Source organism: Taudactylus pleione, unplaced genomic scaffold (genome assembly GCF_031769625.1).
Source record: "Taudactylus pleione unplaced genomic scaffold, aTauple2 ptg000897l, whole genome shotgun sequence".
In the NCBI taxonomy this organism is placed as follows: Eukaryota; Metazoa; Chordata; class Amphibia; order Anura; family Myobatrachidae; genus Taudactylus; species Taudactylus pleione.
In genome coordinates this window covers 908,269-922,420 of record NW_028285298.1, presented here as the reverse complement: position 1 = coordinate 922,420, position 14,152 = coordinate 908,269, and the positions used below count along the sequence as shown (strand labels likewise).

Below are 14,152 nucleotides of genomic sequence, written 5' to 3'. Positions count from 1 at the left end.
TCTGCAACACTCCAGGTGCTGTGGAACTACATATCCCCAGCATGCTCTGACACAGTTTTAGCATGCCCTAGAAACAAAACTGTGGCACCCCAAATTTAAATGAAGCATTTATTAAATGAAAAATAGTTGTTTTAATATCTTTAATTTTTTTTTTAAATTACCCCAAAATCACCTCTTTGCATCTTATTTTATTTATTTTTTGCATTTTTTTATCATTTTATTTGTTTGTAATAAAACAAAAATAATTGCTTTTGACAAATTTTTACCTAAAAAAAAAATGCACAAATCAGCCATTTGATGCCTTTAAAAGCAAATATACAGTATATATGCTTCCTTGGGACAGTAATAACCATTATCCCTGTTAAACAATTTTTTTTTTTTTCAATCGAGTGCAGGCTACATTTTTTTTATTTAGATTTTCCTTTATTTAGATTGATTTTTTTTTTTTTTTTTTTTTTTTTACTGTTGGATACCGTAGGTAACGGGAGCACGTATACCTGCGGTAATCGAAAATTGGTTGCAATGTCCGTATAAATTTTTGCAGGAAAAAAATAAACACCTGCATTTGGATATGCCCCAAAGTCTACAATTTCACTAATGTAAATCCCACGGCTCAGCTTTGCTACTGTAAGTATCGCTGTGTTTGTTTTTACAGGATAAGGAACAATTTTTTATTTTTTTTTAAATGACTAGATTGAAATGTTATCAGTCGATTACAAAAACATGTTTCACTGATGCTGGAGATCCTGTACTCTTAACTTTGGGACCCACCTACGTAATGGAAAACTCCCAAAAATTAAACATTTCTTTTGCTTTCCTTAGTCCACCCAAAATACATTTGAACCCTGTAAAGCCTGAGACATCAAATAACATAAATATGTAACAAATATGAAACAGTTGATGTTATAGGGTTAAGTTTCAGTATCGTTAACCTTTCATTTTAACATTTATATTTTTCCCCTAACACGCTCCTCTATTATTATTATTATTATTATTATTATTATAGCCTATTTTATGCCATAAATCATCAGAATAAGGTGGTAAGGAACAAACTTGCCAGTAGCTACTGAACAAAATGCCCCAATGCGCATTCTGAAACCCTACTTCAACTTTGTTAATTTTTTTTGGCGGGGGGGGGGGGGGAGGAGAATGTATCAAATCTTCCAAAAAATGGAGAAGTGTCGCTTCCATTTGTTAAGTACATTCAATTTAATGATAGAAACTGATTGGTTACTACGAGTGATTTCCCCACTTGTCATCTCCTCCACTCTGCAGACGGTTTGAGGCCTCTTCCATGCAGCATGAATTTCCTTTGCCCGCTTTTCATCCCATCCAAACTCAATCCAATAAGTGCGGCCGGCGAGCGCCTCTGTTGCCATTCAGCACGCGTCTCAGTACTGTTCCTTCTTTCTACACATTTATAACAGGACATTTTACTGGTCCCATGTGGGGAACAAGACAGTAATTATTTAAACATGTTTCTGATGACCAGCAGACCCTGGATGCAGAGCCGAAACAAGTTACATTGTTGTCCGCTGTGTGGTACTGACAGTGCCTAAAACCATCGTGATTAGTGCTACCTAACTTAATAAATGCGCGCTCCATATGCTGATGTGCCCCTGTCCAACCCCCTCTTCCATGATAATTCATAGGGTGGGGGGATGATTGGTAAAATAGCAGAAGAATTAAAACTATAGGAAAAAGAAATTCAATAAAGTGAAAATATAACACTTTCCTAGGCCGCCTCCATGTTAGAGCTCCAGGACCCTGCCATTGGCATTATATATACACATATACATAAGGGTGCGTTCTGCAAGAGGACCCTACATGTAGATATCGTGCTTAAAACCCGTGACTAACTCTATGAATTTCAAATAGTTGGAAACTATGGGGGAAATTTATCAAAGCTTGTAGACTGATGAAGTGGGGAGAGATAATGTACCAACCAATCAGCTCTACAGTAATGCTAGGTACATGTCAGCTGTTCAATTGAACGGCTGATCTATATCGTCTGTGTGTCGGCCAGTGTGTACCAGCATTATGTCTGTGAACGACATCGTTCACAGACATATCGCGTCAGCTGTGCAGCACAGTCAATAGCCGATATATCTGCAAATATATAGGTGCATCATGCTGTGTGTACAGGCGGTCAGCCAGCTGCTTGTACACTTGATGCAGAGGTCGCCAGTGATTGACAGCTGAACTGGACGGGCACTTATAAATGTCCACCCAGTTGTGACGTCAATCACAACGCATCGGGCCGACGATTGGAAAGTGTGTGTGCGCTTACCAATCGTCAGACAGGATGGCGGATCGGCCGAGTGGCCAATCTGTCGTCTTAGTGTGTACCCAGGTTAACTGTCATCATGCAGGCTGTGTTTAAAAAATTACAGGAGCTGATTGGTTTGTACTTTATCCCTCTCCACTTTCTCTTTCCAAGGTTTGATAAATATCCCCCTTAATTTTAAATCACACCTTTAAAACCGCTATTTTAAAGTCCTTAATTACATAACATATGACCCAATTCTCCATGCAGCACAGTTCCATATATTTTCTTTATATATCCACTATATTTGCATTTTCTTTCTGAGAATATTTAGAACGTATTTTTAACGGGAAGTTTGTGTCCTTACTTTTCTGTGCACAGAGTCTCCGGTGTCTCCGGGCGCCATGAAGCCAGAGTGGTTATGCAACAGCCAAAATCTGCAGTGGATGGAAGACCTGGGCCTGTCTACCGACTCCCTCTGCCTGCCTAGCGGTGCACGCCTCCAGCTGGACTCCGTGCCCCCAGGACTCTTAGACACTGTTCCCCTCTTCTTTGGCTGCAGTCAGTGCGGCAAGATTTTTTGGGAGGGTTCGCACTTTGGAAGGGTGATCTCGCAATTCAAGGAGGTGCTGCAAGACGACGGAGACAGCTTTTACCAGTCCGTCCGTCAGGGACTATGAGAGCACTACAGGCTCCCATCCATGCGGTGACAAGATGTCAGAGCTGGTTGTCGTGCTACAACTTCCATCATCCAAATTGTGAAGATGTCTGGAGAAGTTGTGCGAGAGAAACAGCATTAAGACTTCTCTGTAGTAGACAAGGGCATACTGACTCTCTGCCAATTGAATACTGTACTTTTGCTTTTACTCTCTTTTTAATTCTTTTCTGGTTTTTAATTATTTTAGTAAGATAAACTTTTATAATGTAATCTACTCTTAGTTACTGTAGCAGCTGACATCAAATTAATTGCGTATGTGATGTGGCGCTAATGTTTAAATGGACAGCGCGTTTCGCCCCTGGAATCAAATACTGCCATGGGCAAACTGTATAGTTGGTTTGGGTCTGGTTTGTAAATAAAGATCTTGGAGTCAGCGGTGACTTAAATGATTAGACCCCCGTAAACAGCTGAGGGTGGTGGACATCAAGGAGCTCTTGCAGAATTGACCGTGCGCATTTCGCTGCACTTCCGACTGATGTGGCAGAACTGGGCAATAACGGTGCATTCTACCATAGACTACATTCAATGAGGGTGTGTTGACATCTGCGGGCTATGCAGAGTTTGATGTAAGCATAAATACACCTTCACCTTGGTGATGAGAGGCAAACAAACTGATGATGCTCCCAACAGCACGGCCAGCAGAGGACAGTCAAGAACATGATGGAGCTGAAGAGTGATACAAGTGATGTCATCACACTGGCATGCAGTGACAGTTGGTCATCTCTCTGACCCCTCCCACCTGTGTGTCAGTGATGTCACTTGCAGAGAATTTCAGCACAGCACACATCTACAGTCTCCAAGGTCTTCTGTTATTTCCCGTACTTGCTCATCACACACAACCTCACTCTGGCAACACCGACACTGATAATCACAGGATTATCCGCAACCAAACACGTATAACGGTACGGAAGAAAAGAAAAATGCGCACGGGGATGCACAAGCCGCATTCAGAAAGAAAAAGCGAAGATGTCGCAAAAAGTACAATTAGTAAAGATGAAAAGACAAAAAGGTAATGCTAAGACTATAATACATAGAATAGGCAGATGAGGGGAAGAGAGAGGAGCAGAAAAGATTGGAGCGAGCGCTGAAAATGGAACAAACTCAAGCAGCAGCAGGGGACAAACTCCTAGTGTATGTGTATGTATACTGTATATATATATTTACTAGTACAGAGACACGGCTTATATGTTGTCATCTCAGTCCACCGGCTACCCCGCTCGCTGCTTTGCTGCATCCTGCTCTCTTGCCCCTCTCTGCTCTGCTTGATCCCACCCTTCTGCCCTGCTCCCTCTCTGTCGCGACCCCCCCCTCCTTCTGTCCTGTCCCTCCCCCCTCTCTATCCGCTGGTCTGTCCTCCTTCATCCCCCACTTTGTCCTGTTCCACCCCCTGCTGCATCCTGCCCCTAGTCTCCTGCGGCTTGCTTACTTACCCATTACCAGCAGGTCACCCTCCTCTTTGTCTAGGGTCTGTCCCATCGCTCTAGCTGTGGGGTTCATTGGAGGGGCAGCACACATGCATGTAGGAGCCATGACAGACCTTACCAAAATCTTATATAGGTATACACACATACAGTACTCCCATGCCCGCAGCGCTGCAGATTTGAGAAAGGGATCTTGATAATTCAAAAGTAAATAAAACTTGGGGTTGCAGTTAGTGAAAAACCAGAAGCACTGTTTAGAATTCCCCCGATTTATTGTACACAAACAGATGACTTGTAATTGCTGGAAAATTACAGGTATTCACAGGGTAAATAATCCTTCAGACGTACATTACATTGTCCAATTTCTAGTGTATATAAATAATGTAAGGGTCATGTTTCAGTGACTGAGATTTGGACATGTGTCACAGAGACTCAGATTAATGCAGAGACATGGAGTGATTGTGGTATGGGGAATTCGGAACACAGTCCAAATGAGTTTGTCAGGAAATGTGCGTTCGCACTGCTGTGCTACTTTCTAACAGACTCCATGATGACACACCTCATTGGGTGACCACAAGGACATGAACTTAAAGCATGACCTTATTTTAACTCTGTAAAAAAATTATATATATACTTTTCCTGACAGTGTATGACAACAGCGCGTTTCACCATTACAGGATCTCAAAAACTATTACACAAAAAAGGTGTTAGTAGAACATTCAACACAACAATATGTGGACATTTCAGAAGATTATTGCTAATGAATATGTTCTGTATCTCTGGAATGTATGGCATTTTCATAACCAATAAGGAATTCCGTAGAGAACAGAGAAATTTTAATATACTATACTTGTATCCCAAACACCATTCAGATCGTAAATAGAACAGACTGCGTTACTGATCCACCTGGCATCACATCGTGATCTCCAGAGCAATATTCTTAGGTCTACCCTTGTATATATTTGTGTGTATATGTGTGTGTGTATATATATATATATATATATATATATATATATAAAAATACATACATACATACAGTCAGGTGCATAAATATTGGGACATTGACATCATTTTCATATTTTGGCCTCTATTCACCACCACAATGGCTTTGAAATGAAACAAACAAGATGTGCTTTAACTGCAGACTTTCAGATTTACTTTGAGGGTAATTACATTCAAATCAGGTGAACGGTGTAGGAATTACAACGGTTTCTATATGTGCCTCCCTCTTTTTAAGTGGCCAAAAGTAATGGGACTATTAACTCAAAAGCTATTTCATGGACAGGTGTGGGCTATTCCCTCGTTATTTCATTATCAATTAAGCAGGTAAAAAGTCTGGAGTTGATTCTAGGTGTGACATTTGCATTTGGAATCGGTTGTTGTCGACTCTTAATATGAGATCCAAAGAGCTGTCACTATCAGTGAAGCAAGCCATCATTAGGCTGAAAAATCAAAACAAACCCATCAGAGAGATAGCAAAAACATTAGGTGTGGCCAAATCAACTGTTTGGAACATTCTTAAAAAGAAAGAATGCACCAGAGATCTCGGCAACACCAAAAGAACCGGAAGACCACGGAAAACAACTGTGGTGGATGACAGAAGAATTATTTCCCTGGTGAAGAAAAACCACTTCACAGTTGGCCAAATCAAGAACACTCTCCAGGAGGTAGGTGTATATGTGTAAAAGTCAACAATCAAGAGAAGACTTCACAAGAGTGATTATAGAGGGTTCACCACAAGATGTAAATCATTGGTGAGCCTCAAAAACAGGAAGACCAGATTAGAGTTTGCCAAACAACATCTAAAAAAGCCATTACAGTTCTGGAACAACATCCTATGGACAGATGAGACAAAGATCAACTTGTACCAGAGTGATGGGAAGAGAAGAGTATGGAGAAGGAAAGGAACTGCTCATGATCCAAAACATACCACCTCATTAGTGAAGCATGATGGTGGTAGTGTCATGGCGTGGGCATGTATGGCTGCCAATGGAACTGGTTCCCTTGTATTTATTGATGATGTGACTGCTGACAAAAGCAGCAGAATGAATTTTGAAGTGTTTCAGGCAATATTATATGCTCATATTCAGTCAAATGCTTCAGAACTCATTGGACGGCGCTTCACAGTGCAGATGGGCAATGACCCGAAGCATACTGCAAAAGCAACCAAAGAATTTTTTAAGGCTAAAAAGTGGAATGTTATGCAATGGCCAAGTCAATCCCCTGACCTGAATCCGATTGAGCATGCATTTCACTTGATGAAGACAAAACTGAAGGGAAAATGCCCCAAGAACAAGCAGGAACTGAAGACATTTGCAGTAGAGGCCTGGCAGAGCATCACCAGGGATGAAACCCAGCATCTGGTGATGTCTATGCGTTCCAGACTTCAGGCTGTAATTGCCTGCAAAGGATTTGCAACAAAGTATTAAAAAGTGAAACTTAGATTTAGGATTGTTTAGTTTGTCCCATTACTTTTGGCCCCTTAAAAAGTGGGAGGCACATATAGAAACCGTTGTAATTCCTACACCGTTCATCTGATTTGGATGTAATTACCCTCAAAATATATCTGAAAGTCTGCAGTTAAAGCACATCTTGTTTGTTTCATTTCAAAGCCATTGTGGTGGTGAATAGAGGTCAAAATATGAAAATTCTGTCAATGTCCCAATATTTATGCACCTGACTGTGTATATGTATGTATATATATATATATATATATATATATATATATAATAGAAAAAGTCAATGAGAGCGCTTGAGTAACTTTACAGTTTATACTAGAGAATTAGTAAAAAAAAAAAAAAAAAAAAGGCCATTAAACTACAAAAATACAACTATTGGAGTATAAAATATAAAACCATTCACATATAGAAACCTAGTAGTTTTTGTGGAAGCTGTTGACACCCTTATAAAAGCATAAATACAATTTATTACCATTAAAAAACAAACAAACACATTTTATACAGTACAATACAATTTTAGAAAGGTGCTGGTTAGGTTTACAGGGTTCCATATTTGAACATGTGACTTGCAATAGGTATTCCTTTATGTGACAGCACAGAGATTAACCCCTGAAGAAGTCTCCAAGGAGACGAAACGCATAGGGTAACTGTTTTTTATCCTAATTTGATGACTACACCACTACGAATACATGTTTAAACCTAGGGGTGAATCGTCCATGTTCAAATGTGGAAACCTGTAAACCTAATCAGCACCTTCTAAAATTGTATTGGTACTGTACAAAATGTGTTAGGTTTTTTTACTAATTCTCCAGTTACTTAAGCACTCTCTCACAGACCTTTTTCCATTTTATCCAGTCCCACTAACAGGGGACTTTGAATGAGTAGCTGCTAGGTAAAATTACTCTGTATAGGTACAGGATAAGGGTGTTTTTGTATAACTATATATATATATATATATATGTATATATACACATACATATATACACCGGGCCAGATTATAGGAAGGGCGACAGGGGCGGTCGTCCCGGGGCCCCCCATACTGTCCCTGGCCGGCCCCTTCCCGAAGATTAACTTTTTTTTTTTTTTCTTTAATCGGAGCCGACTGCCACAGCTTGCAATTAAGCTCCACCCCCTCCCTGTATTTTGGCTTTGCCCCTTCTGTTGCTGGCCTGCTGCCTCTGAAGTAAGCAATAATGTTTATTTATTATATGTGTATCTGTCAGTCTGTGTATGTCTATATGTATTTTGTGTGCGTGTGTGTATATATATATATATATATATATATACACACACACACTATATATATATATTTATATATATATATATATATAATAAAATATATACATACACATATATATGCGCATGTATGTATATAAATATTTATATATAAATATAACTTTTATTGACAGGGGCCCCCACAGACCTTAATCCGGCCCTGTATGTATATGTATTTATACATACATTTATATATATATATATATATATAATATAATTTATACATACATGCTCACACACCGATCAGCGATAACATTAAAACCACTGACAGGTGAAGTGAATAACATAACATTGGTTATCTCATTACAATGGCACCTGACAAGGGGTGGGATATATTAGGCAGCAAATGAACTGTTGTTTCTTGAAGATAATGTCTTAGAAGCAGGAAAAATAAGCAAGTATAAGGATCTGAGCCAGGATAATGGGTGTCAAGGCTCATTGATATATGTGGGGAACGAAGGCTAGCCCGCCTGCTCCTATCCCACGAAAAAGTTACTGTAGCACAACGTGGGCAATGATCTGTTGGGAAACCTCGGGTCCTGGCATTCATGTGGATGTTACTTTGACATGTACCACCTACCTAACCATTGTTCCAGACCAAGTACTCCATGGGCGCCGCCATCTTGGATTCGGACACATGACTGAAGAGAGCCAATTCAGGCTGCTAGATCCTCTGGAAACACTGAGCCAATCCTGCATGTTCTTTTGGTACTTAAGGGCTTCCTGGGAGTCTTTAAGTTACCAGTGCACCGTCATACACAGCTCTAGCTGCTGTATGTTAGTTCTCTGTGCTCCTGTATTTCTAGCGTTCTATCTGCAGTTCCTGCTGAAGATATTCCGCTCCTTACTTAGACTCCGACAGCTGGTAGACCGTCTCAGTCCAGTGCCTTCTGCTTCCTGTGCCTCTTACAGAGCCTCCCTCGTCGGCATTCCCTGCCACCCTTTGTAGTATTGGTTCCAGTTCCTCGGTGCCTCCAGTGGCTGCGCATTCTTTCAATTCAAGAAGCCGCGCACAAGGACTCTCCAGAACCCAGCCCGAGTCCACTACTCCAGTCGTGACACCTGTGATCCTATTGATTGTGGACTAGCAGTGACTTGATCCTTTGGTTATTCAGATAAGATGATATTTTTATGCACTGTTGTGAGCATATTTTAAGTTGTTTTTCAGTAATAAAAAAAACTAGTTATACAGTAGTTGGCTACCTTTCCTTCTAGTGGCTGGATTTGGATATCTCTTGGCACACTGAAACTGTCCACTGGCTGTGATGGTCTGTTCAACATAATCAAATAAACTATTTTAAAAGTTACATATATTTATATTTATTCAGCTATTTATCCATTTATCCATATGCCTGAATGATATAGGGCATCATCATTTCTAACTAGTTTGAGCTGCCTTCAAAGTATTTTTATTAACTTTTTCTGATTTTTCATTCGCTTGGAAGGGTCTTCAAAATATATATATATATACACATACCATACTTGCCCACATTCCTGCAGCCCCCTCCTGGAGGGGACAGCCAGGTCAGACAAGAAGGGAGGCGTGGCATGGTAGAGGGAGGCACGGCCGGGGATGCTACCCAGCAATGGGGGCTGAGCGGGGGATGTGGCCATGGAATCTCATCATTTTGTCCTGCTAGACAATGCAGAGATTTTTGGCATTGTGAAGCAGGGGGCGGGGCATGACATGATTCAGCGTGAATCACTTCATTGGACCCCCCCCCGGTGCAGAGGTTTGTCTGGGATTTGCGGGGGGGGGGAGTCGGCAGCAGGCCGGGAGGTTTACCTAATTTTGCGGGGAGCCGGTAGCAACACCTGATTTTTGTGAGGCTCCAGGCTAATTCGGGAGGGTCGGTAAGTATGATGCATACATATATGAGGATTAGGGATTGGGGGACTGTACTCACTGGAACGCTGATCGTCAGAGGTCTGTGCTGGAGCTGATCGTCACTGGTTGTCGGGACCTGGAAGATGACGCTGGAAATGCTGCTACTGCTAGCCCCAGTAAGTGACCGCTGGGCCACAAGGGATGTTATGTCGATATTCTATCATGTTGACATGTCGTCTGAGTCGACATGTTGAATGTAGACATAGTCACCATGTCGACATTTTCATGTTGATCATATGCAAGTCGACATAACATACCACACCTGCTGGGAAAAGCTCCCCTGACCCTGTGTAATAGTAAACACTGATGGCTGGGCAGAGCTCCCTTGTTTAGATGGAGAGACTGCTGGCTCCCCTGCCACTGTATAGTAGGAGACACTGCTGGCTCCCCTGCCATTGTATAGTAGGAGACACTGCTGGCTCTCCTGTCCCTGTGTAGTAGGAGACACTGCTGGCTCCCCTGCCACTGTGAAGTAGGAGACACTGCTGGCTCCCCTGCCACTGTGTAGTAGGAGACACTGCTTGCTCCCCTGCCACTGTGTAGTAGGAGACACTGCTGGCTCCCCTGCCACTGTATAGCAGGAGACACTGCTGGCTCCCCTGCCACTGTATAGTAGGAGACACTGCTGGCTCCCCTGCCATTGTATAGTAGGAGACACTGTTGGCTCCCCTGCCACTGTGTAGTAGGAGACACTGCTGGCTCCCCTGCCATTGTATAGTAGGAGACACTGCTGGCTCTCCTGCCCCTGTGTAGTAGGAGACACTGCTGGCTCCCCTGCCATTGTATAGTAGGAGACACTGCTGGCTCTCCTGCCACTGTGTAGTAGGAGACACTGCTGGCTCTCCTGTCCCTAGTAGGAGACACTGCTGGCTCCCCTGCTTTTGTGTAGTAGGAGACACTGCTGGCTCCCCTGTCACTGTATAGTAGGAGACACTGCTGGCTCCCCTGCCACTGTATAGCAGGAGACACTGCTGGCTCCCCTGCCACTGTATAGTAGGAGACACTGCTGGCTTCCCTGCCACTGTATAGCAGGAGACACTGCTGGCTCACCTGCCATTGTATAGTAGGAGACACTGCTGGCTCCCCTGCCACTGTATAGCAGGAGACACTGCTGGCTCCCCTGCCATTGTATAGCAGGAGACACTGCTGGCTCTCCTGCAACTGTGTAGTAGGAGACACTGCTGGCTCCCCTGCCATTGTATAGTAGGAGACACTGCTGGCTCTCCTGCCCCTGTGTAGTAGGAGACACTGCTGGCTCCCCTTTCCCTGTGTAGTTGGAGACACTGCTGTCTGGGAAGAGCTCCCCTGTCCCTGTGTAGTAGATGACCATGCTGGCTGGGGAGAGCTCCCCTTTCCCTGTGTAGTTGGAGACACTGCTGTCTGGGAAGAGCTCCCCTGGCCCTGTCTATTTAGAGACACTGCTGGCTGGGAAGAGCTCATCTGCCCCTGTGTAGTTAGAGACACTGCTGGCTGGGAAGAGCTCCCCTGCCCCTGTGTAGTAGGAGACACTGCTGTTTGGGAAGAGCTCCCCTGTCCCTGTGTAGTAGATGACCATGCTGGCTGGGAAGAGCTCCCCTGCCCCTGTGTAGTAGGAGAAACTGCTGGCTGGGAAGAGCTCCCCTGCCCCTGTGTAGTAGGAGACACTGCTGGCTGGGAAGAGCTCCCCTGCCCCTGTGTAGTTGGAGACACTGCTGGCTGGGAAGAGCTCCCCTGTCCCTGTGTAGTAGATGATACTGCTGTCTGGGAAGAGCTCCCCTGTCCCTGTGTAGTACTTGATAGTGCTGGCTGGGAAGAGCTCCCCTGCCCCTGTGTAGTTGGAGACACTGCTGGCTGGGAAGAGCTCCCCTGTCCCTGTGTAGTACATGATAGTGTTGGCTGGGAAGAGCTCCCCTGTCCCTGTGTAGTTGGAGACACTGCTGGCTGGGAAGAGCTCCCCTGCCCTTGTGTAGTAGATGATAGTGCTGGCTGGGAAGAGCTCCCCTGTCCCTGTGTAGTAGATGATAGTGCTGGCTGGGAAGAGCTCCCCTGCCCCTGTGTAGTAGATGATAGTGCTGGCTGGGAAGAGCTCCCCTGTCCCTGTGTAGTAGATGATAGTGCTGGCTGGGAAGAGCTCCCCTGTCCCTGTGTAGTAGATGATAGTGCTGGCTGGGAAGAGCTCCTCTCCCTGTTCCCACGCTCTCCAGCACATTTTAATGAATGAAAGGTAAAACCACACCTACTCTGTGTCATCCAGCTCTCCCGCTGGTCACTGATTGGCTGGCCTCTTCTCCCTCTTGCTGCTGCTGTAGTAGCCTCAGAGACCTGATCAAGTGTCATTAACCCCTGGCCTGCCAGGGACCCCCTCACCCTCTCTGGCTGACATTAGCTGCTTTCACTTTCAGCTGCACAAAATGTGTTTTGTGTAATCGCAGCAGCAGCCTGGTGCATGGAACCTGTGCACACACCTTTCCTCTGCTGCAGTCCAGACCTGCATCTTCAGGCAGCTGAGTGCTACCTGCAATGCCCTGTAGTATAGTCCTACAGTCACTATAATAATGTTTCAAATAATTTAGAAATGGGAAGTAAAATATCTAGGTTTTGTTCTCATTTATGTTCCCAAAATGTTGGCAGGAATAAATGGCCCAGGGCAGACTCCAGGAAACTCCTGCTTAATCACAGGTGAGTCACCCAGAGATGAGATACCTTATGTTCTTGAAACTCTCGGTTACCACGTAAGCCGCGGTGATTTATATTCCATTTAAACTTGGCGAGAAATTTGTGAATGCCTTATAAGTTATTTAAAGGAGTGGACGCAGCGATGGTAGAATAGGGCCCCCGGGCCATTGCCCCAGAGGCGCAAGCTGTACGGTGTAAGCCTGCAAGCAAGGCCCTCTAACTTCTTTGCCTGTTATAGCCCAGTCTTAACAGTTTTATTACTGTTTTGTTCCCACTCGTAATGCACAACGGAATATGCTATATAATAAGTTTATGTTAATATGTTAGAAGTTTTGCCTGTCCCTAATGCCCAAACCCTTAAACTAACCCTAATTTGGGAATTTGCCCCTAATCTGGGACAATAGCATCCCTACGCTAATCCTGACCCTAAACGACGACCCTAACCTGTAACCCAAACCGCTAAACTTACCCTATCCTCTAAACCAAAACTGCTAAACCAACCTTAATACCCTACCCCTAGTAGCCAAACCACTAAACTAACCCTAACTTTTAACCCAAACCGCTAAACCAACTTTAATACCCTACCCCTAATACCTAAACTCCAAAACTAACTGTAAACCCCTAACCCAAACCACTACGAAACCCTAATACCCTAAACTAACCTTATACTCTAACCCTTAAGGGCAGACTGGATGGGCCATGTGTTCCTATTTGCCGTCAAATTCTATGTTTCTGTGTAAGAAGTTGGTATGGGCTACATGGAGACACAATTACTAATGATAATATACATAGGAAAAATATGATTTTGTCGGCCTTGAGGCTCAAATAGATCAGCTTTTATTGCCAATCCGCTCACACCGTGTTCCAAATGAAACGGGCTGGGAGAGCCGCTTTTGGAAAAATGCGTGAGGAAATTTTGAGGAAATGCTCTTTCACATGAGCCATTGATTCTTCTACAAAGGACCTTTTTACCCACACAAAGAACCAGGACTTTTGGTTGGAAATGTATCCAGAACGGGAAGCCGACGGACGGAATCCCGACCGTCGGCTTCCCGACAGTCTAATCCCGGCAAGGGTTAAATGACAGGCGTCAAAATTATGATGCATGTCATTTTACTTACCAATCGAAGGTAAGTCGGGCACGGACAGCCGCGGGGGGCAGGGTTAGGTTTAGGGCTCCCGGGGGGGACTTAGGGTTAGGCTAGGGAAAGGGAGGATTAGGCACCCCCGGGGGGAGGATAGGGTTAGGTTTAGGCGGCGAGTAAGGGGGGGTTAGGGTTAGGCACTTGGGGGGAGGTTAGGCACCCCTAAGGGAGGGTTATGGGGTAGAATAGGGTTAGGAAATACTTACCTTGGACGATCGGGATTTTCACCCCTGCCGGGCAGCCACTGTCGAGATTTGAACCGCCGGCGTAAATCATACCAAACCCTCCAGAACAGTGCTAAAAGCAGATACATGGCATGTTGCCT

General features: G+C 43.9%; 1 protein-coding gene across 1 annotated transcript in view; it reads left to right on the top strand.

The window, feature by feature from the left end:
- Positions 1 to 3,357, top strand: part of EXD3 (exonuclease 3'-5' domain containing 3) — a 253,305-nt gene extending 249,948 nt beyond the window's left edge. Inside the window, exon 22 of the mRNA XM_088459144.1 lies at positions 2,648 to 3,357. Within this exon, the coding sequence (XP_088315270.1) occupies positions 2,648 to 2,946 (299 nt within the window). The 3' untranslated portion in view covers positions 2,947 to 3,357. The remainder of the gene's footprint in view (positions 1 to 2,647) is intronic.
- Positions 3,358 to 14,152: the final 10,795 nt, after the last annotated feature.